Source organism: Podarcis gaigeae (genome assembly GCF_964106915.1).
Source record: "Podarcis gaigeae genome assembly, chromosome: 14".
In the NCBI taxonomy this organism is placed as follows: domain Eukaryota; kingdom Metazoa; phylum Chordata; class Lepidosauria; order Squamata; family Lacertidae; genus Podarcis; species Podarcis gaigeae.
Genome location: NC_139690.1, coordinates 26,578,025 through 26,600,596, shown reverse-complemented (window position 1 = coordinate 26,600,596; position 22,572 = coordinate 26,578,025). Strand labels below are relative to the sequence as shown.

The 22,572-nt window shown below is 43.4% G+C and overlaps 1 protein-coding gene and 1 long non-coding RNA gene across 8 annotated transcripts in view; both read right to left on the bottom strand.

The window, feature by feature from the left end:
- The window catches only part of MAP2K5 (mitogen-activated protein kinase kinase 5), a 134,635-nt gene that overhangs the window by 22,990 nt on the left and 89,073 nt on the right, over positions 1 to 22,572 (bottom strand). For 4 of the 7 annotated variants that reach the window (XM_083713179.1, XM_083713180.1, XM_083713176.1 and 1 more), the window contains 3 exons: positions 12,465 to 12,491; positions 12,108 to 12,140; positions 1,872 to 1,933 (listed from right to left, as the gene is read on the bottom strand). In XM_083713179.1, coding sequence (XP_083569305.1) covers positions 1,872 to 1,933; positions 12,108 to 12,140; positions 12,465 to 12,491 — 122 coding nt within the window. Of the gene's footprint in view, positions 1 to 1,871; positions 1,934 to 2,669; positions 2,745 to 12,107; positions 12,141 to 12,464; positions 12,492 to 18,675; positions 18,730 to 22,572 lie in introns of those variants that run through there. The other 3 variants (XM_083713178.1, XM_083713175.1, XR_014558036.1) reach the window with 2 other exon arrangements.
- Positions 12,974 to 16,949, bottom strand: LOC310831992. Its single transcript, XR_014558096.1, has 2 exons — positions 15,909 to 16,949; positions 12,974 to 15,447 (listed from the first exon to the last, which is right to left on the bottom strand). It is a non-coding gene; the product is annotated as an uncharacterized lncRNA (long non-coding RNA).

Below are 22,572 nucleotides of genomic sequence, written 5' to 3'. Positions count from 1 at the left end.
TGAGAGCTTGCAGAGAACACAGTGCCCCTTGGAAGATCTATAGTTGCCCTGTGCAGTTTTAATGGCACCAGGCACTGCTGCTATGTAATCTTTGTCTGTTTCATAAATAACCATGTAGCACAAGCTCCAAAGAACTTAAAGGAGGACAAGTCAGCAGCAAGAGCACTTGGTGGATCGCTCCCCTTGTAACTAATAGCCATGCACAGCCCAACGGAGGGTTGCATTCTTGCAAGCCATTCAAAGCCGCCTTGGCAACCCTCTTAATCTGACATTCCAAAGTAGCTGGATCTCGTGGGAGAACAAGGCTATTATCTGCCATCATTTATGCTTCAGCCTGACATCTGTGGACATTTCTATAGAGGTTAGCCCTCCTCCTGCCTCAATTAAAAATATATAAAAACGATATGTTTTCAGATTAATCTCTGGGAAGAGACAGAAAGGTACAGCCCCCTGCACCTCAGTTAGCTAGAGCAGGATAGATCACCCACAATTATGGCTGCAGCGTAAAAACCTAATCTACCCGAAACTGGATCGGTCTTATAATAAACATAAGCCTTGTATTTATTATTTCAATTAACTGTAAAGTCACACTGTTAATTCTTCTGTCAGAACATCATCCTTTGGGACACTCTAGAGAAGGTTCTCTCGCATTAGTGTAAATTCGCATAATCTGAATGTATCCAAATGTCTCTTTGCGTAAGGAGCCGATTCCTGGACACTTCTTTAGTAGTAAATTTGTGGCTGGCAATCAAACTTTTATTCCCACAGAAAAGGGTATTTAGAACCAAGGAACCTATGGGTGTTTTCTGGGAATCAGTTTTGATGGTGAGTATCCATATATTGTTACACATGGATTCCTATCATAGTAGCTAATGGATGGCCTAATTCTGTGCAGTGTTGAGCATCCTCCTCCATCTCCAGCTTCTGCAACATGTCTGAATCCAACAGTTCTCCTAAAAGAGATCACCTATTCAGTTTGCCTAGAAGCTTAGGGGTTGCGTGCTTGCTTTGCACTGTTGAATTATGTCCATTGACAGTTTTTGTCCAGAAAGTTCATCTTGACAGGATAAAAAAGGCAATTGTTCTCCATTAAACCCAAATCATTTAGACCAAGCTCAATCTCTCTCTCTCATCCTTTATCGCCTGCTTATTAAGCTTTCTCTATAAATGAGACATTAAAACATGCCTTCATTGTAATAGGTTGTACTTAGATCTTTAACCTTTTGGTGCTCAGGAGATTCCTTTTTAAAACTAGATTCCTTTTTTTTATATTAAAAAAACACCCTAGTTAATTTTAGTGGCCTTCCACTGAATGAGGCAGTTTGTCTGGAAGAAGCAAAACATGCCCTACGGTGTGGTTTAAAATACGGCCCTTACTGAGAAGAGTACCCTCCCAAAGAAGAACTCCATAAAACCACTTCTAAATGAAAAGCCGATGAATTAATCAAGTGCATTGTTTACCCCATTTAAAAAGGTTGCCTGCTTTCCTAAGGAATATGAGAATGCCTGAATAATGGAGTTATAAATATGATTATCTGTCATCCTTATTTTTCCGAGTGATTTAAAACACAAACACACACACGTACACACCAATTCCTTGAGAATACACCCAAGATCCCCAACCATTTATTAAAACAGGGGCGGGGGGTAAAAACTCTCCCTCTGAAGTGCTTTTATGACCCTTTGTGTAAATAACGTTTACATAATTTAAACAGTTTGCTCAGCTTTGCTGGCCCAGCTGCCCAAGGCCTGCCAAGTCCCTGGCGTCTCTGGGAGGATGCAGGGAAAGCCATAAGGTCCTGTGGTACTGTGGAGTTAATGGCATGTATCATTTACATTGAGGGCACGGCACATTTGCAAACGAAGCTTACCATTGAGTGATGAAGTGTACAAACGGCTCTGAGAACTCCCCAACCGGAAGGACAGGCGATTCCTGCAATTGAGTTTGGATTGGGCAGGTGGGGGCAATGGGGGGCGGGAGGGAAAGGAGGGAGACAACAACAACAACAACATCAGAAAGTGAAAGTGCAATTTGTTAATTGTATAGTTGATTTCAGATGGAAAGCAAGCAGGGGATGATGTTGATTTCAAATACCAGACTGTGTACGTGTGGGGAGAGAGAGGGTGAAGCCGTGAGAATGTGTCAGAAATCCTGCATTTAGAAGTAATGAGTGTTATACAACGGGTAAGAATATGTAGAAATAAGACCAAGGGGAGGTAAAAAGGGACAATGATAGCCACGGGGCAGAAAAGAAGGTAGGGAAAGTGTAAATGAGAAATTAATGATTATTTAAGTAACACCCAAATGGTCTTGTAATTAACAAAGAACTGGGAAATTATTCTTGTGTTGACCTTTGCTTCCTGCATCATAGTTGCTATTTATTTACACTTAGCAATCTCAAATCTTGTTAGAGTTAAGCAGGAGAGGCCAGGGGGGTATATGGAGAACTAAATAAAAAAAAATTAAAAAATAGTAAATTGCAAAGCTGAGCCAACGAACAACAAATCTATCAAAACACAAGGCTACCAAATTCATTTTAAAAAACTCAAGAAACATCCGTATTATTTTTCAAAGAGGAATATTTCATCAGCAAAATAGGGATTTACAAATTGAGGAGAGTTTCTGCCATCTCCCCCCCCCGCCCCCCAAGAATGACAGAGAGACTTGCCAGTGTTTATAGTGTAACAGCTCAGGATGTAATGAAATTGCACTGCGGAGTACTTTAACAGTCATCTCATTAGACCTACAGTTGGAACAAGAGAACCACATAAAACAGGAGTCAGCTGCAAATGACTCCGTTCTCATCTATTCTCATTTGCTATTAAAAATACCTTTCGGCAGCTTTTGCCACCGTTCCCCCCGCCCCCCACAACCTCCCCCCACCCCGTCCCTGAGTGCTTTGCAAAGTATGATGCATGCACCTATTTAAATTAACAAAGGAATGACTTATTTTAATCTTGCCGTGCTTTGGAGTGCTTTGGCCATTTGCAAGAGTCATATATCATCACATACAACCTTCCAGTGCTGCAGGCAAGAAACTCAGAGCGTGCAGCATTTGGTGGGAGCCAAACAATTTCTCTCGCACACAACTGTGTCAAATGCATGTGTGGGGTTCATTATGGAGGGTTGCGAGGGAAATAGCTTTGATGTGGTGCGGGAAGGAGGGGTGGGGGGAATTAAAAAAAAAAGAAGAAACAGAAGAGGAAAGGAGATGATGATGATGATGATAAAAGCCAGCTTCACAATACATGCGCGCATATCATTATCAATGGCGGCAGGGAGAAGCGACCACCAAGCTGCTGACGTGATTAGTAAATATACATATAATTGCGGCGGCCAATTATCAGAAAAATGAGAGTGGTAATTACAAGACAGAAAATTAACTAGAACTCTTATTAAGGCTTTGTTTCCGATTCAAACAATCGGAAATTGCAGCAAAATACAATTAAATCAAAAGTAACTGAAGAGTAAAAGGCGACAGTGTTCTGAGGGGCTGCCTTTGACACACACTTTTGAGGATTCTGCCATGTGGGGAGGGCAACTTTGAACCTGGCAGCTGAATGAGTCACAGAAGGTACAGCTGCCACTTGTACCTTGTGGCTCTTGCTAACACCACCACCAGAAAGAGGCTTCGCACAAGAAGCATGTGCAGGTGTCACTTATTCAGCAAGGATGACAAGCCGTCATGGCGCAGGTCAAGCGTGCAAAGCCCGTTATGTACTTTCTTTCAGGAATCTTGCTAACAGCCCTGTCAGGTAGAACGATGCCACTGTTCTCACATTGTAGGTGTGTAAGTGGAGGGTGTGTGTGTCAGGACTTGGGTCCAGAGTGGGTATTGGGTTAGAGCCCGAGCCCGGGGGGGGGGGGGAGTAGGTGTGGTCTTGGCTGAGGATCTGCCTGCGTACCACCACCCGCTTCTGTGTGGTGTAGAGAGCCAGTGTGGTGTAGTGGTTAAGAGCGGTAGTCTCGTAATCTGGGGAACCGGGTTCGAGTCTCCACTCCTCCACATGCAGCTGCTGGGTGACCTTGGGCCAGTCACACTTCTTTGAAGTCTCTCAGCCCCACTCACCTCACAGAGTGTTTGTTGTGGGGGAGGAAGGGAAAGGAGAATGTTAGCCGCTTTGAGACTCCTTAAAGGGAGTGAAAGGCTGGATATCAAATCCAAACTCTTCTTCTTCTTCTTCTTCTGGCCGAAGGAGGGAACTGCAAGTCTTTTTGCACCCACAGTGCAGAGGTGTTCCTTGTAAAAGGTCAGGCTAACTTTCTGGTCTGGGCTAAGCAACAAGGGGGAGACCTGCGTTTGCTGACTGCAGACCACTTTGCCAAACCCTGAGAAGGAGAGAGAGCACTGGCTTGGTTTAACTCAGTGAGAGCTTGAGGCCGAAGCAAGATTTGAACTGCAGACTTTGGCAGAAGTGTGAGTTACGAAAGTGGTGGTTAATAAGAAGGGAGGAGTCCATCACACAAATTAGCCTTACTTCCATGAATTTGTCTATCAATGGCTACTAAGCTTGATGGCTATGTTCTACCTCCACTGTCAGAGGCAGTATATTTCTGGAAACCAAAGGAGGGGAGAGTGCTGTTTCGCTCAGGTCCTGCTTGCTACCTACTGGGGCATCTGGTTGGCCACTGTGAGAACCGGATGTTGGACTAAATGGGCCTCCTTTGGGTTGCTCTCCTTACGTTCTTATGTTAAGGTCCTCCAAAAGCCCCACACCAGCTCTCCATGATATACCAGTTTGCTTCCTTTCTTATTTTACTCAGCCTCAATTTTGAGAGGCTGATCCTGGGGGCAGCCCAAGTTACAGCATTAAAAAAAGAGAGAAAGGGAGTAGAAGAAAAGAGGGAGAGAAGGAAAACCAACCCAAGCGCTTTGTATATCTCCAGTTTTGAGTACAGAGAAGGGCAATGTGTGTGTGTGGTGGGGGAGAGGGATGTTTTGAGTGATGCCTTTGCCTTGTGAATAATGAACAGTTCAGGAAGGTCAACCCATTACAACAGAAGCTGTTTAATTATTAATTATGCCCAATCTATGAGCAAAAGGACAAGTTCAGAATGTTTAATATGTGGTAAACCCCAAACAGGCCCTCACTTGGCATTTTGCTATTAGCACTCGTCAGCAAGGAGCTCAAGCATAACAAGGAAAGCACAGCAGCAGAAAATCTGAGCAAGGTGTTGGGGTGGGGTGGGGAGGGAGGGAGGCAGCTGAACTTTAAACTCACTCCCTAGTATTTAATTTGTGGAAGTGATAGCCCTCCAGGTGCAGAGCTGAACTCTTTGACCAAAGGGGGTGGAATCTGCGTCCCCCCCCCCTACTTGACCAGAGCAGCAGAATTTTTAGGGGCACTTCAAGATCCTTTGCAATACTGCAGCAGTGAGTAGGATCCAGGTTATTCCCCAGAATCCTCTGATTCTTTCACTTAATGCCTTTGATCACACACACACACAGCTGATGAGTAACTTTCCTATATCCAAGGCCTGCGGGGGTGTTTCTGTTTCTGGCAATTCTTCCTCTGTTTTTCTCAACTTCACAGGCTGAGTGTCAACACATAGGCAGCCAAAATGGCAGAACCACAACCCCATGCATAGAAGGGAGTTATCAGCATGTCTGGAGGAATTCTGGGTGTTTCACGGAATCGCAGAATTGTAGAGTTGGAAGGGATCATGAGGGTCATCTAGTCCAACCTCCTGCAATGCAGGAATCTTTTGCCCAACGTGGAAGTATGATATATACTTAAAAACCCAGAACAGGGTTAAATAAATCTAAAACTGCAGCAACAAAAATGAAAAGTGTACATGAGGTTGTTTGTCAGCTTCAGTTCTGGTTGCAGCCCCTCTGCTTGAGGAGGGATGCCTGAGAGCCCTTAGCGGTGTGGATTGGGCCAGCTGAGCCTTCAAAAGGTGCCCAGAGAAGGTAAGCCTCCCGGACTGAGAGGGACAATTGTGCCTGTGATCCAAGAGTTATTCCCCAGCATCCTTTGATCTGTTTCCTTAACACCTTTGATCACACGCAAACACACAGCTGCTCAGCAAGTTCTCCATACTAACAGGCTGCATGTTACCCCCAGTATATAATAATATACAAATCATTAAAATTTATTAGGAAGGTGCAGGATTAAAATGATCAAGCTCTATCGAGAAACAAGTAAAAAATGCAATTACACATCACCTGTGAACTACAGCAGGGATCAGCACCTGAGCCCCCAGGGGCAAATCTAACCCCTGAAGACCTTTCCTAGAGGCAAGAAAGGGGTGCAGAAGGAGACATGCTGAGGAAATGGGCACTGTTCTCCTCAAAGCAGCCCTCCAGAATAACTAGCTGCTAAGACAGAACTTACGAAGCTTTCCCCCAATTTCTATTTGTGGCTGAATGTTAAGAATTGTAGGACGGGGATCTCTGAAAGATTTGGGTCACCTCCAGGCAACCTGTTTACTGAGCATTCTTCCTGATTTGCTGGCACAAAGTCTGCAGATGGTGTCAGCTATTTCATGAGCATCCACTCATTTGTTTGCGAGGAGGTTATAAGACATTGCATCAAGGGGTTGCTACCCCACACTTTCCACTGCACTTTCACTTTCCTTACTGTAAAAGCTCCAATTTTGGGGAGGGCAGGTTTGTTGCACAAGAGCACCCAAATCATCTTTAATGGCACATCCTGAACTTGCCAGTAAGCGCCTGAATCCTAGGTCAGCGCCCTTGGTTTCCAGAAGAGTGAGCGATGCTGACTGTCCACAAAGTACTACCACAGCTACATGATATGAGGCTGCAGCCTCACAAGTCTTTGTGGGCTGAGTTTTCCTGTGATTGCGGCTTGAAAAGTGGCTGCTCTGGTAGATTTCAAAGCTTCCTGCCTTTGAGGAGCTCTTTCTGAAACAACTTGTCTACTATGGGACCTTGCATTCTTCAGCAGGGTACCGACTGTCTATTTCTATGCTTTTAGTGTGAGGTCCCCTAGTGAAAGAATCATAGAATTGTGAAGTTGGAAGGAACCCCAAGGGTCATCTAGTCCAACCCCCTGAAAAACAGGAATCACAACTAAATAACCCCTGATAGATGGGCATCCAACCGCTGCTTAAAAAATCTCCACCACCTTCTGAGGTGATATGTTCTACTGTCAAACAGCTTTTATGGTCAGAATGCTCTTCCTAATGGGATAGAAACATTGAAAAATAAACATTTTGTTCATGCGAGGCACTGACCAGGCCTGTTGGGGCACACCTGTTGCCCTGTGTGGGTTGTTCATGTGCCCTGGGAGCACACCTAACATGCCCCTGTGCCAACTGTACACAGAAGGGGGAAGATCAGCAAGATTGTGTCCCATTAGTGAACTTCTTATGGAAGAACCACCAAAAAGATTCCAAGGGAACTTGAGGCTCTCTGGAACGTGGCTTGGAAATCACTTGTCTAGGCTAATCTATTAACAGTGGCTGCAACTGCTGTCTTTTCTACAACCAAAGGATTTGGTTCTTGTCATTGCGCCATTCTTGCTGCAGTAAAGATGGAAATGTTTTAGTGTGCCTTCCCTCTCTTGCAGTTTCAAACAGCAAAAGGCACAGAGATATGTGCAAAGCGTTCAGTGGCCGCGTCCACCAAAGGGACCTTCCCTCAAAGAACTGAGCCCATTTATTGTTTGCTTCCACCCCTCCGTAAATGCCCCATGCAGCCTTATTGCTTTTTCATAAAACACTGCTGCAAATAATCAAGCATGACCATTGACACCCGCAAGATTGAGTTCTTAGGAACCATTAAATGAGTTCGGCCTCTTGGGAAGGTTTGTTTCTCAGGTTGGCCTAAAGGTAATTATTCAGCTATTCCTACCTGTAGTTTTACCTTGTTCTCATCTAGCCTTTGAATCATGCACATGGGTAAGGTCACAATTTCTGGCTCCAGTAAAGAGAACAGCAGAAAACATTTGGGCCGGAGCGGAAGCAGTGATGGATAGATACATTCTGACACTTGACTCTCCTCTGTACACACACATTTAACATCCGAGAGATGGAGGCATACATGGAACTCTGCATGGCACTCTCTCCCTTGCTTTGTTTCTTAAAAAGTTAATGCAGTTGTTGAAAACACACCGTAGAAATGTTGAAGTGGTGATTTTAGTCAGAAACAAGCCAGGGGGCTTATTGCTATTTCTAATTTAACTGATCCAGAGTATTAGACAGTGATCTTGAGACCTGTTTTGTTGCTGTTCCTCTGCTAGATCCCTTTTTCGTCAGCTTATCCATTGTTATCGTTTGCGAAACAACCTGAAATGCCTGCCAGAAGGAGTAGCAGCAAAGCATCAAGGCTACACAAAACAGCCCTCCAACAGCCCTCCCAAGTCTACCAAGATGCGTATCTTGCCTCCTCAAGAGCCAGATCCTGGAACAGCAGAGACCAGTGCAGATGAGCATGGCTGCTGGTTCTGATCAAACAGACTTTGCCAACCTAAAGGTAAAGGTAAAGGGACCCCTAACCATTAGGTCCAGTCGTGGCCGACTCTGGGATTGTGGCGCTCATCTCGCTTTATTGGCCGAGGGAGCCGGCGTACAGCTTCCGGGTCATGTGGCCAGCATGTCTAAGCCGCTTCTGGCAAACCAGAGCAGTGCACGGAAATGCTGTTTACCTTCCCGCCAGAGTGGTACCTATTTATCTACTTGCACTTTGATGTGCTTTTGAACTGCCAGGTTGGCAGGAGCAGTGACCGAGCAACAGGAACAGCCCCGTCGCGGAGATTCGAACTGCCAACCTTCTGATCAGTCCTAGGCCCTTACTTTGCCAACCTAGTGACCTCCAAAAGTTTTCAGCTACAACTCGTCTCTGCCACAGCCAGCACAGGGGAAGGCTGACCTAGCTAAACTGGTCTGATGACGGGTTTCTAAAACACTCCAGAAGGTGGACCCTATGAATGGATGTGCCCCTATGCAAATGCCTCATTCCCAACCCTCAGACCACCCTCTTACCAGTCCTTGGCAGCCTCCAAACGCCTATAACTTTAGTGCAGTAAAGAACGTAACAGCCTAAGTTGGGGAAAGTATCTTGCTATCCATGGGTTCACAAAGAAACTTGCCATGCAGAAACAGCTGCAGACTGAAAGGGAGGGGAGTGACTCTGCTCCCCTCAGCCCGCACCTACCCTGTGAATTTTAGGACTTTGCCAGCCCTTATTTGCTCTCATGAAGTTGCCACAGAGGGGAGCATTTGGCCCGAGATCATCAGTCTTAGAACACTAAACACTTCTAATAGCGAACACTCACGTTATCACGAATGCACTGAAAACAACAGCAGCTGTACCATACCAGAAAGCAAACAGACCTTCTCTCATGAGGTCCTTATTTAGAAAGAGACACACACATTAGCACAATAAGTGGGAACTATTATTCTCCCCCAACAGGGCTAGATCTTAAAAAGAGCCGAGGGAGGGGAGCAGGGAGAGAGAAACAAGGAGGGAAAACAAAACCAGGCTGCTATTAAGCCAATGTAGGAGGGGAAACCGTAGGGCACCCGCCAGGACCCTAAGGAGGAATGGAAATCAGCTCCATTGGAAGGCAGGGAGCCTAGAAACCAGCATGGCTTTCATTGCACCATTCTGCACAGAATGTAGCTCAGAATCAGGTGGCACTGCTTCCTTGGAACTTCTCTTTCTTTCTTTCTTTCTTTCTTTCTTTCTTTCAACAAAAAACACAAACAACTATACTAAGCTTATAGTCCTCATGGTGGCGTGTGGGAGAAGGGAAACTGAAAACAGAAGCAGGACTTTTGGCAAGATTTGTCTTTGAGGGTTGTATCTAATGTTAGCCTTACTTTGAGCAGACCCTTTGAAATTAAGTTAGTCATTTCCATCAATTTCAATGGGCATGATCTGAGTATGACTAACATTGAATACAACCCTTGAGTCAGGGAGAGCACATAAAATATAACTTAAGAATGGCCCACATGAGTGTCCACTTGTCTCTAAATATGTGCATTGGGAGCCTGATCACACGCAGACATCACCTACACAATGCATGGTGGTTTAAGACACTATATTAGGGATAAGGAACCTGTGGCCCTCCAGATGTTGTTAGACTACAACTCCCATCATCCGTGACCATTGACCTGCTGGCTGGAGCTGCTGGGAGTTGGAAATCAACACCACCAGGGAAGGTCACCTTCCCACATGGCATGTGGTTTGCTCTGAAATACGATTTGCCGTGTTTAGCCATCTCAACCTATAGTTTGGACATAATGGGCTTTCATACACTTCCAAGGGTGTTATTTCTGTGCACACAAAGTCACATGTGGGGAAGTTGTTGCAGTTACAATCCACTTACGCAACACGGCATCTGTTCACATGTGTGATCATAACTCAAAGACTGCCAAACCAAGTTAGAGCATGCATGTGTGAGTGGGCCAACACAGGCATAAGACCTCAGGTAGAGCTTATGTATACCTTCAGTCACAATGAAGTCAGTTCACAAATGCAAACACACAGTGACCAAGTGTCCAGAAATCAACAGATGTGCATGTCATAGACATGCAAACATAAGTATGTATATGCGTAAGTTTGCCCTGATTTGCAAAAAGGGATTTGCTCCTTTTCAAGGCACCCAGAAACCATCTCCATCCACATGCAGCCCAATTCCTTTCCTCCCAAGTTTCTGGTTCTGTCACATCAATTCCAGGCTCAGCCTGTTTCATCAGAAGTTGCTCTGGTAAGTGCGGTTCCCTGATAAAGCAGGGAAAGATTCTGGAAATTAATTCCTGGAACTAAGCAGATGGGCTGCCATTCCAGGCAAAAGTGTGCTAGATCTGCTCTGCTCCTGTGCGTAGGACTGAATTTCAACTACTGTGGGTTAATTTCACTTACGCTGCTGCTTCCTAAAGTGATTAAGGGGTGACCAACTACCACCACCAGAGCGTAAGGAAGAATATTTTGTTAGCTCTGAAAGGGGAAATCTGGCAACTATGATCATCCCATCAGAAGTCAGGTCTCCCAAAGAAAATGGTGGTTAGCAGAGCAAGCACCTAAGTGTTGACAGTGTGGATACATACAATATATTAAAAATCAAAACAATCAAATCCAGGTTGATAAATGAGGCACAGAGGCAAAAATGAAGGTCCTGTGGCTGGGATAAAATGCAGTTTTCCAGCTTCTTCTTTTCTGAGAAACATAGTAATGTGACAAAAAAGAGTGGGGTGGTGGGTGGACACAGATTAAATGTGGTGCATGTAAATGGCAGGAGCATTTGAACAAAAATGCACATTGTGCCCTTCCACAGCTAAATGGCCAGGCATGCAGAAATTTGGGCAACTGGACATCCAGATAAACAGGAATACTGTTTCCTTAGGCCTGCACTAGTAGTCGGGGGGTGGGGATACATGATGCCCTGACCCAGAGGCTCAGATGTGCTTCAACGTAAATATAAATCCTCCTGCATGTAGAGGATTCTCCACTAAATTCAATAGCTGGATCCCACCTGAGCCATGCCATGGACAACTCATGCATTTCACCTGCTGAAACACTCTGAGCAGGCCTTGTGGGTGGGGAGCTTCACGTAAGCATCAGAGTTTCTCCTCCTCTTGAGAAATCACTGGATCAGGACTAAATGGGTTCAGGTAGAGGTATGAACAACAAGGCTCCTGCCGTTTTTGGTTTTTCTCCCTTTGGTAAAACCGAACGGAGAGGTGACATTCAAAACTGCTCTTGTTTACAGTTCAACCCTGACCCCTTTTAGCAGGTCCTCTTTTGCGCACCCAGAGCTGCACAAAAGCCTGCCTCATTTAAAAGGCAAAACGACAACTTCCATTTCTTTGCATTACCACATCTGGCAAGGTGGAGAGGTGATCAATTAATATGGGGGGCCTTTGGGGGTCTCTGTTATCCAAAAGAGAGAGAGGGAGAAAGAAAGAGACTTTCCTGGAAACCGTCTCCTTTTGCCAAGGATTCAATAGGAAGAGTCAGGAAACAGCACAAAGCAGGACAAGGCCAGCCAGCGCTCAGCAGCTCAGAGCCGCACAAGGCAACTTGTCTCGCAGTTGAGAACGTTGGGCCATTGTGCTTCATTAGGAAACAAAATATAAGCTTTCCAGTCCATTAGGAATGACTTTAGGAGTGAAAGCACATAAGACGGCGACTCACCTCATCAACAATGCACTGGAGTAACTGGAGGGGCTGTGATGGAAAGGGGAAGTGGGGGGAGAGAGAAGAGAAGTATTAGGCTATATGCAATATCTTTACAGTGGAGTGGAAAGAAAAAATCATTAATGCAATAAAATATAGCAAGATTAATCAACAGCAGCAAACTCTTATAAAAACATCGCGGCTCAGGATGTCCTATTATTTCTAATGGTACCTAATCTAATACAGGCAGTTAAAGGTTTGCATTTTCCACAAAATGCAATTTGCTAAGTTTAAAACAAGGCATTCAAGCATGCAAAGGAAGCAGCCATCAGGAAAAAGAAAAGTGAATTTTTTTCCCGAACTCATAAAGCTTACCATTAAAGATCCCTGGTTTTTCTGAATCTGAAAAGGAAAAAAAAAGGGGAGGCAATATGTAATTAGCATGTCATAATCAAAATGACTCACTTGGACACATTATGATCACTGAGAGAAAATTATTGTATCGCTGGTGGCAATTTGTGGGCATGTGTTAACACAATTTACATAATGAAAATACACAAATGTTAATAGCTCGCTTCTCATTTATAGGCGAAAGTCAGCAGAATGTTAATTTCACACAACACTTTTTAGTACCCTCCAGGTTGTATTAGAATAGGGAGAAAAACCATAATCCATTTCAAAAGGCTGTTTACGATTCAGATATAAATAATGTTTTATATTGCTAGATTGTGAGCACTGCGCTTAATGTTGCAATCATTGCTAATGTTATGAAGCTCACTCTTTTTAAATTAAAAACCGATTTATTTAAAATTGAAATTAAATCATAGTCAGAAATTAGAATTTTGGATTACTGCCAATGTCTGCTCACAATCTTGCCCCCCCTCTTTTTTTTTTTTTGAAGGAAACTTTAATTATGTGTCTGAACTATATGCCTGTTCTTAGAGAACAACAGTTTATGCTCCACTTTTTAGAATTTCTTCTGTGCCCCAAACCTCCCTCAGCTACTTTCTGAACACCAGTTTTTGGGTTATAATTATCATTTAAGATCACCAGCTGGCCTGTCCCTCCCAAGACTGCAAAATCCACAGACTTAATCTGAGCATCTCGGGAACTGCAGCAAAGGGGCTACCAAACATTGTCAGAAGTGGCTCAAGGGCCACTGTTTAAGGCTCTTATGTTTAAGCTAAGGATGCCAACTGTATAGGTGGGGATGCTGCTAGTTACATCTCTGAAAGCTGGGTGACAAAACTGACCCCCTGACAATTCTACCATTATTAACTATGGTTTTCCGTCAACTGTGTGGCTCTTTGCACATATCAACACAGGTCCCTTCCATTCTGCAAGATGCTTCTTTGCCTAAAACATCTTGGGTTCACTCACAGTTAACTTGGCCTGCCCTTTCCATTCAATATTCTCAGCTGAGTAGTGCCAGAGATGATGAATGGCTGTACTTCTCTCATTGGCTTCGAGAGCTCTCCTTCCTCCCTAGCTAGCCAGAGGCATTATCCTATAAATTAGGGATGGGGAGCCTGGGCCCTCCAGATGTTGCTGGACTCCAACTCCCATCAGTCCCAGCCAGCATGGCCAAAGGTCAGGGACAATGGGAGCTGTAGTCCAGCAATATCCAGTCCGCATTACCCATCCTGACTCAAATTCCCCCCCCCACAAAAGTAGTAAAAGGTCACAGACATATAGAACGCCCACAACAGTGTATGCATTTGCTTCTGGTTGTGCCATTATCAGGCTTCTCTTGTATCTTTCATCCTTATGGTTATTTCCAGCAAAGGAAAATGGAAATGTTCATAATTCTCTGTCTGGTGATAGGGAAAATCCCTTAGAAAATATACAAGGAAACAATGTGCAATCTTGCACCAACCATACTAGTGGAAATTCATTTTATTTACCAGAATTTCTAACAAATAAGCCCAGCATTATTACGTCTGAACACCCAAACCATAAAAATAAAACACATACAGGTAATTTGGGACATCACCTATAAATATGGCCTGTTAAAAAAGTATCACCTGTGCATTAAACACAGCAAAATAGATCTCCTCCAGTCATCTATAAGATTAAAATATCAGTTCTCTATACGTCCCTACACCTCCAGATACCACATAAAGCCAATTATAAACTCTCTTTTGGGGTACTTCAATGCCCCTAGGGTGCTGTTAGCATAAAGTACATTCTACAGCAGCAGCAAAAGATTTCATTTAATAGAAGAGGTTGATGGTAAAGAAACAACAATATTTATTACATTTTTATCCTGGCTTTCCTCCAAGGCATTCAAGGCAATGTATATAGTTCCCCACTCTCCATTTTACCACCACAACAACCCTGTGAGGTAGGTTAGGCAGAGAGGTGACTGGCCCAAGGTTACCCAGTTAGCTTTATGGCTGAATGGGGATTTGAAGCTGGGTCTTCCCAGTCTTAATCTAATCACTGCCCCATCATGGGGCAGGAAGTTACCAGTGTTTTTGACATATACCTCCTTGCAGGGGAATGTGCAGCACATAAGTGCATGGGAGAACTTCCTGAGGTTCTGCACTTTATGAGCCATAATCCTGAGGAAGGTGGGCACTTTGCGCTTGCCAGAAGTCACAGGGGAGAGTATACTGCTTCACTTCTCTTGAGCAGCAACACCTTCCGTGAGCTTGCAATCTGGTGCAGTTAACATCCCCATCTGTTTAAAACCGTGCCTTCAAAGAACCACACGTTCCTCTCTAAAGAGGGCAAAGTGTGTGCATGTTGTTCTGATCAGAGACAACATATGCATGGCATAGCCCACATCGAGGGGTGGGCAGGTGGGGGCAGAGTAAGCAACACAAACCGCAAGGGGAGCATGCTGTATCTATATTTATTTTCAGCTACATACCATTTAGAGCTATTATGATCCTCCATAACACAATATGCTGTTTACATTACAAGGGGCAAAATATCTGGCCGACAACCTGAATTGAATATTTACCAGTAAAATGACAGCTAATTGGGTTTATGAAGGAGGGTTTTCCTTCTTGCTGTAATGGGGAAGCCTTAATAGAAGTAGGGAATGAGATGGGATGAGGAGGAAGTAAGGGGGGGGGGAGTGAAGGGAAACCACAGCTGTTCAGTCCTGTTGAACTATGGACTTGTCTGAAGCCAGGATGAGCTCAACTTGAGTCTACTGGCTTGATGAGCAGAACAGGGTGACAGGATTCTATTCGCAGGAAGCAGAGGAGGAGGTTGTGGGCATAAGATGCTAGGATTTATAAAGGACAGTTGACTAAAACCTTTGGGGAAAAACTCTATTATACAAATGTTCCAGAGAGGCAGCCAGGTTAGTCTCTTGCAGCAGAAACAACAAAGGGTATTGCAGCATCTTTAAAATGAAGAAAGGAAAAAAGCCATGGTTTTCCCAGTAGTGATGTATGGAAGTGAGAGCTGGACCATAAAGAAGGCTGATCGCCGAAGAACTGATGCTTTTGAATTATGGTGCTGGAGGAGACTCTTGAGAGTCCCATGGACTGCAAGAAGATCAAACCTCTCCATTCTTAAGGAAATCAGCCCTGAGTGCTCACTGGAAGGATAGACCGTGAAGCTGAGGCTCCAATACTTTCGCCACCTCATGGGAAGAGAAGACTCCCTGGAAAAGACCCTGATGTTGGGAAAGATGAAGGGCGCAAGGAGAAGGGGACGACAGAGGACGAGATGGTTGGATAGTGTCTTCGAAGCTACCAGCATGAGTTTGACCAAACTGCAGGAGGCAGTGGAAGACAGGAGGGCCTGGCGTGCTCTGGTCCATGGGGTCATGAAGAGTCGGACATGACTAAACGACTAAACAACAAAAATGAAGAAATTTATTACGGCACAAACTTTTGTGGCACATTTTGCCAAATGTGGTTACTGAACCTTTATCTACGCCCTAATTATCACAGACTGTATTTTTTTATCTCATTGCCATTTATTTCCCACCTTGGAATTTTCTGCCAGCTAAGATTTCACTCCATGCACCTGACAAAATGGGCTTCAGACTGCAAAAGCTTATGCCACAAGACATTTGTTAGTCTTTAAGGTGCCACAATACTCTTTGTTGTCATTGTTCAGCAAATGAAGAGAGGTTCTAGGTTCCAACTCCACATATCAGGGAGGATGAGATATAGAATAAGCACCACAACCCTTGAAATACTGGATTCTATCCAGATGGCCTAAGCTACTCATGGCCGGGGAACTGGGGTATGTTAGGGATTGGCCAGCCAAGCTGCACCAAGTGACGTTGGCAAAACTTGTTGCCCACGATGGGAGAAGCCATTTCCATGTTCATACTACATGACATCACTATAAGTGACATTACAATACTAAAGCATAAGAAAAATCCCCCACTGTGCTCATCATTTGTAAATCTTCCTTATGTGTACATGTTGCATACATGGGAGTCCTAGAGATATGATTCTCACTTTAGGGTGCAACAGATCTCAAAGTCAGTCCTGGATGAGCCCTGCCAGTGGAGGTGTCCATGTCTAAACCTCAGCAGTGGAATAAGTTGCTCTGAACAGTTGTGGAAGTCCCAGCTGTGGAGGTTTTAAGAAGGTTGAAAGGATCCCTTCTGCTGCAGAATATCCTCTTTGGGGCCATGAGATCTGATGACCCACAGTTCCTCCCTAGGGACTGACTCCATTAAGATGAATGATGAAAACAGCCTTCATGAGGCTAAGTGTCCAAGTAGAGTTTTGAGAAAGTGCTGCGGGTCACAAAATGGCTGCAGCCGAGGCATGGCGCAACAAAATGGCCACCACATTTGAAATATTGGGGAAAGAGACGGGGACACAAAATGGTGCAGGCATGCACCCCAATCATTCACTGCCTTACTTGATCGCAGAGAGGAGCTCTAGTGGGAAGGGTATCCAATCCTGGTATCCAGTGAAATGTGGGCATGTTTAAGGAGACATGTTCAATGTAGGAGAGGCTGAGCCAGTGTAAACAGGAAATGAGCAGGAACAGCAAACATCTCTCATGCATTGTACATTTTGAGGGGTAATTTACTGAGACCTTTCACAGGTGCCATAGGATCTACTGCTGGCACACTGGTACCTGTGGGTGCTGCATTGGTGACTCTTGTTTATGCATATTGCTGCCATTGTACAAATACCACTATCAAGAAGCATGGATCAGTTGTCATGAGAAGGACGTAACTGCCTCCATGGGAAAAGTGTAAATTGACCTAATTCCATGAACAATCTCAGCTGCTGGTCATGGAAGATTGTAAAATAGTGTGGGATTGCACACAAAAACTGGGGGAAACAATCCTTGCAAATGCTCTTATTGCTGCCACTAAGCACCAACGACACACATAGAATTCCTGGCTTTTTAATAACTTGACAGCTTTATATAAATACGAGAGAGTGAGGGAGGTGGGGGGGGGTTGGACCTCAGAAACTGCTGCTGAAGGAGACAAATGTTTTCTTGAGGGGGGACAATTACATGTCTCCCATTTCAAAAGGTGCTTTGGAGGAACATGCAGCATGAACCATAACTCTGAAGCACCCTTTGAAATAGGACAGCTTGTAATTGTTGCCCCTGAAGAAGACATTTGTCGGAACATGTTGGGCAGGGCATTTGACCAATAAATTCTCCTTCAGGTTCTTTTTTTGTTGGTGCTGTCTTTTTGTGGTTGTTTTACTTTTAGCTTTACACTCATGTCATCCTTTTTAGCAGGAAGACACACAGAGTGCATGCTATTGCTCAACTGAGGTATTACACTGCAATTTCAGAAATTCTGCATCAATATATCTGGGCCCAGTACTGATTCAAATTTCCTAAGACCCTCAGTTACTTCTTAATGCCACTACCGAGAATGACAGACAGCTATTTCACTGATGTCTTGGTGCAATATCATTGTATCTTTAGTCTTTTCTCCATTAAGTAGAGCTGCTCTGCTTTTTTGCCTCTGAAATACTATGAATACACTTAAAAAAGCTGTATGTTGTTTATGGTGATCTACCACTCCAGGTAATTTTGTTTGTACGGCTTTGTTTCCTCTTAATCTCTTAACTCTGTTAGAATATCTAAGTGCTACAGCTATATTTTTCCCAGACCCTCAATGGCAAGCCGCTCAAGCTGTACTTATATTAGACATATTTTTCACTGTAAAACAATGTTGTTTACAGTCCACAACACTGGCACATCTCTGGAAAGATAAAACAGCTGTATAGCTGGGACTGCTACCTTTGCACACAGTTCACGAAAAAGCAAAAAGAATATGATTTTATTACATACTGAAATAATTTTTTTTAAAGTCAATATAAAATGCTGCACAGTTTGAGCCCTCTCCCTCTGCCCCACACTACCACGGGACAAGTTGGTCTTGGAAGCTCTGATGGTCCAATCCTACTGCCCCACATGGCAATATTTATTATGGAGGGGGATTTTACATGCCGTCTTCTCCAGAGGCTGTACCAGAAACTCTGCTAGAGCTTAATTTTCCTGGAAGGCTAAAGAGCTCCCAGCAGTGACTCACTGTGGTCTCCACTCTTTCTCATCTGCACTGCAGTGTCGTGCTGTGGTGAAGTGACTGAGCTGTGAACCTGGAAGTCTTTGGTTCCAACCTCACCTGTACCACGAACTCACTTGGCTCACCATGCTCTCTGATGTTCAGCGTCCACCCCTGCAATATGGAGATACATCTTAGCACCCTACCTTACAATCATTACTTCGATACTGTACATGAAGTACTTAGAAAACTTTAAAGCTCTACAAGCTCAGTTGGTGAGACTCTTAATCTCAGGGTCCTGAGTTCAAGCCCCTCATTGGGCAAAAGATTCCTGCATTGCATGGGGATGGACTCATGTCCCCTTCCAAATCTACAATTCTATGTTTCTATATATGCATACTACAAAATGATGCCAACAATTAATTCTTTCCTGTTTGTAATGCTGGGGGACCAAATTTGGAAATGCAATTTGTATGTAAACATACAAAACAAGCAAAGAATAAAGTATAATATTCTATAAATGCCAAGGTACTGGAAAGCTAGGCAGGGTGCTCAGTAAAACATATTTTCTGTATGTTCCTGTCTGATGGGGAGAATAGGTTAGAGGGAATTTATGCCTTTATTTGAAAAGTTGCTTTTGAATAGTTCTGTCTCTATAGAGATATTTTCAACAGAAGTGACAAGGAAGACCTCTGCTACCTCTTTCTGCTTTATAGTCCCAGGCCCAAGCAAGAAACTCAGGTGAATGCCTCCTTCCATTAGTTGACACTTGCCACAGTTCCCATTTCCTCTCTTTCTCCATTGCTGGCATTGGAACCTGCAGCCTTTGCTGGAGAAAGCCTCTTCTTATATTGACTAACAAATCTGCATTTTCCATAGCTATTTAGCTGTTCATGCTAGTAGAATAATTAATAATAAATAATAATAATAATAATATTTATACCCCACCCATCTGACTGGGTTTCCCCAACCACTCAGGGCGGCTCCCATCAGAATAGTAAAAACTTAATGAAGCTTAACAAAAGAATGAAAAGACAGCAGCAAAAAGAGGTATCAGGAGAATCTAATTTTGAAAGTATCTGTTGCACCTTATTTTTTCCTCAAGATCTGAGCAATCTCTGAATTCTAAAGATTAAACTGCCTTATATGTTAAAACATTCCATTTCCCTCTATAAATAATATTTGGGTCAAAGACAATACTAGTTCAATTCTTCATTCCAAAGAATTAAGCTCCACATTTCTGTGTTTCTATGATAGCATAGATGGAAGAAGATATTGCCGCACAACATTATTATTTGGTTTCAGTTGTAAAGTGGTCTAAAAGATGTGATCTATATTTAATTACTTAGCTAGTCTTCCACTGACTCACAGAATGTGTATGTATGAAAGTAGATATCCATTGCCAAATAAAAAGTCAATATCCCCAAGAATTATGTTTTTGGCACAAATATAAGATGTCTAATAAGAGCAGGAAAATCTATGTGTATAGGATTTCTACAGCCATAGGATAATAATAGCAGCTGTCAAATCAACATAAAGTTATCCCCCTGGAATATTAAAAAGCAAATAGCAGATTTCTTCCAATGTATTCTGCAAAGAGAACCATATACTATAAAGACTGAGAAATATTAGATATAATAAAATATGATCTTAAAGATCTTTGATTATAATTCAGCACAGAAAACAGCACCACTTTGGTATTAACATGTGAACAGTGTTTAATGTCTTTTAAATGGTTCAATATAGTAATGTATGCTGATGACACCAGAGTTTCACTCTTATTCTGAAACCAACTGCTGCCGCTCATCAATTTAGTCTCACAAAATAAATGAATGCTTAAATGACACTTCTGTCAAATGAAAAAGAAAACCCTGCAAAACAGCTTTTCCATGCACTCAAGTTAAAAAAAAAAATCATGTTGTTGCTGTTTTTCCCTTCTCCTTCTTTGACAAGTGGCTCTTGCGTTGAAATGAAAACAGGCCAAACTTGGTCAATATTATGGATTACATATAAGAAAAAGAACCTTGGACCTTACTAATATCAAGGAGCAGAAAGCAACAGCTTCAATTAAAACCAGCCAATTATTCAGCCCTTTAAGATGCAGCAAATAAATGAATTGCTTTTAAATGGAAGTCCTTGGATGAAGAGCTCTTTGACCCACAATTCAATTGCACTAGCAGGAATCATAATGAAGGAGGAATGTGCTGAAACAAAATATTTTTTTCTCCCCTGGAAGGGGAAAAAAGGCTTTTGAATGAGTAACCGAGATGCATTTACAAATATTCTCCATTGCAACAGGGAGAGAAGGGCTAGATTATAAAGGGGGGTGGGTCACCTTGAGCTTTGTTTACAAATTACTTTTCCGCTGGCTGAATTCTTACCTCACCACATGCCTCCCTGTGGCTCCCTTTTATTTGGCAATTCCAGGCAGACTTACACCGCTATCTAGAAGCCGAGGGTGCAGAAGCCCTTCCCAAGAATATCAGAGCCTGCAGACTCCTCTCTGATAATCACAAGACTGTGCCCAACAATGCAGTGAGTGAGGAAGATGGCACTCTCTCTAGACAAACTGGAGCACCTGTGGGGCTTGGTAGTGGGGCAAGAAGAAGAAGAAGAAGAAGAGGAGGAGTAGTAGTAGTAGTAGTTTGGATTTGATATCCCGCTTTATCACTACCCTAAGGAGTCTCAAAGCGGCTAACATTCTCCTTTCCCTTCCTCCCTCACAACAAACAGGTGAGTGGGGCTGAGAGACTTCAAAGAAGTGTGACTAGCCCATGCATGTGGAGGAGCAGGGAATCGAACCCGGTTCACCAGATTACGAGTTTACCGCTCTTAACCACACCACCACACTGGCTCTCAGAAATGCTGTGGCACTCCTGGAGGGAGAAACACAGTTCCTCAAGTTGATTTCCCCCTACTCTAAGTGTCTCTCATAAATGAAAGGCAACAACTCATGACATTTCATCCATTCCCAGTGGCAACTGGGAAGAGAGACATGGCCAACAAGGATTGGACAGGCACTGCTGAACCAAAGGAAAGTTACGACTTTCCCACAAAGTTTTTGCTTCTTATCTTTTGCTGTATACTCTCATGAGGTGCACCTATTTATGACACGTCAAGGGTAAAAACTAAAACTAATATTTATATCCCTACCTTCTCTTTCCACAAAGCTGGGGATGCCTAAGGCAGCTAACCACTAAGGCAGTTAGCAGTTTTAGGAATATTAGTTAGTTAAGTCAAAATGATTCAAAGATAAAGAAATACACAGCATATATTGTGAGTTTCAAATGCCTTGAGGTTTGCTGACCTTAGCAAAATGATGCCACAGAGTGACAGTGTAATACAGTAAGTCCACAGCTTATGCAGAGGTTGCATTCCGGGGATCACGCCTAAAGCCAAAATTGTGTCTAGTCGAAACTCATTGTGATCAAAACCCATTGTGCCAAAGTCATTTTCCTGGAACCCCACCCCCTTTCTGCCCCTTAAAAAATAGTATTTTTTTTTTGACCCTTCATAAAGCTGAATGTGCAGAAGTTAAATGTGCAGAAGTGGTGGGCTTGCTGTATACAAAATTAGGCAAAAACAGTTGCCCCAATCCAGTGACTGTCCATGTATACTAAACTCATATACTAAACTACTAAACTCATTAGGAAGGGCTGCTACCTAACTGCATCCTTCTGTGAACATTTTGTGCCTGTCTAGAGATGCTCTCACCTCTGAATAGCTTTGCCGAAACACCAGAACCCATATGGGGTCCTGGATCAGGGTAACTCATGAGAACTGATCCAATGCAGGATTTTTACCTCACCCCACCCCCATTAATAATGTTTTGGACTGCTGCCTTCCTTTATAAAATCAACCCAAAAGAGGAGCATGTTCAATCTTGCTCTTTAACATTCTCTATTATTCACTTTTGTTTCCATCGCGCTGGGTGCCTCTACCCGGAGAGAAGCAATATGTCATCATTTTGTTGAGCTAACTGGCCTAACAGTCTTGTCCCTTTGAGTTAGGAACAAG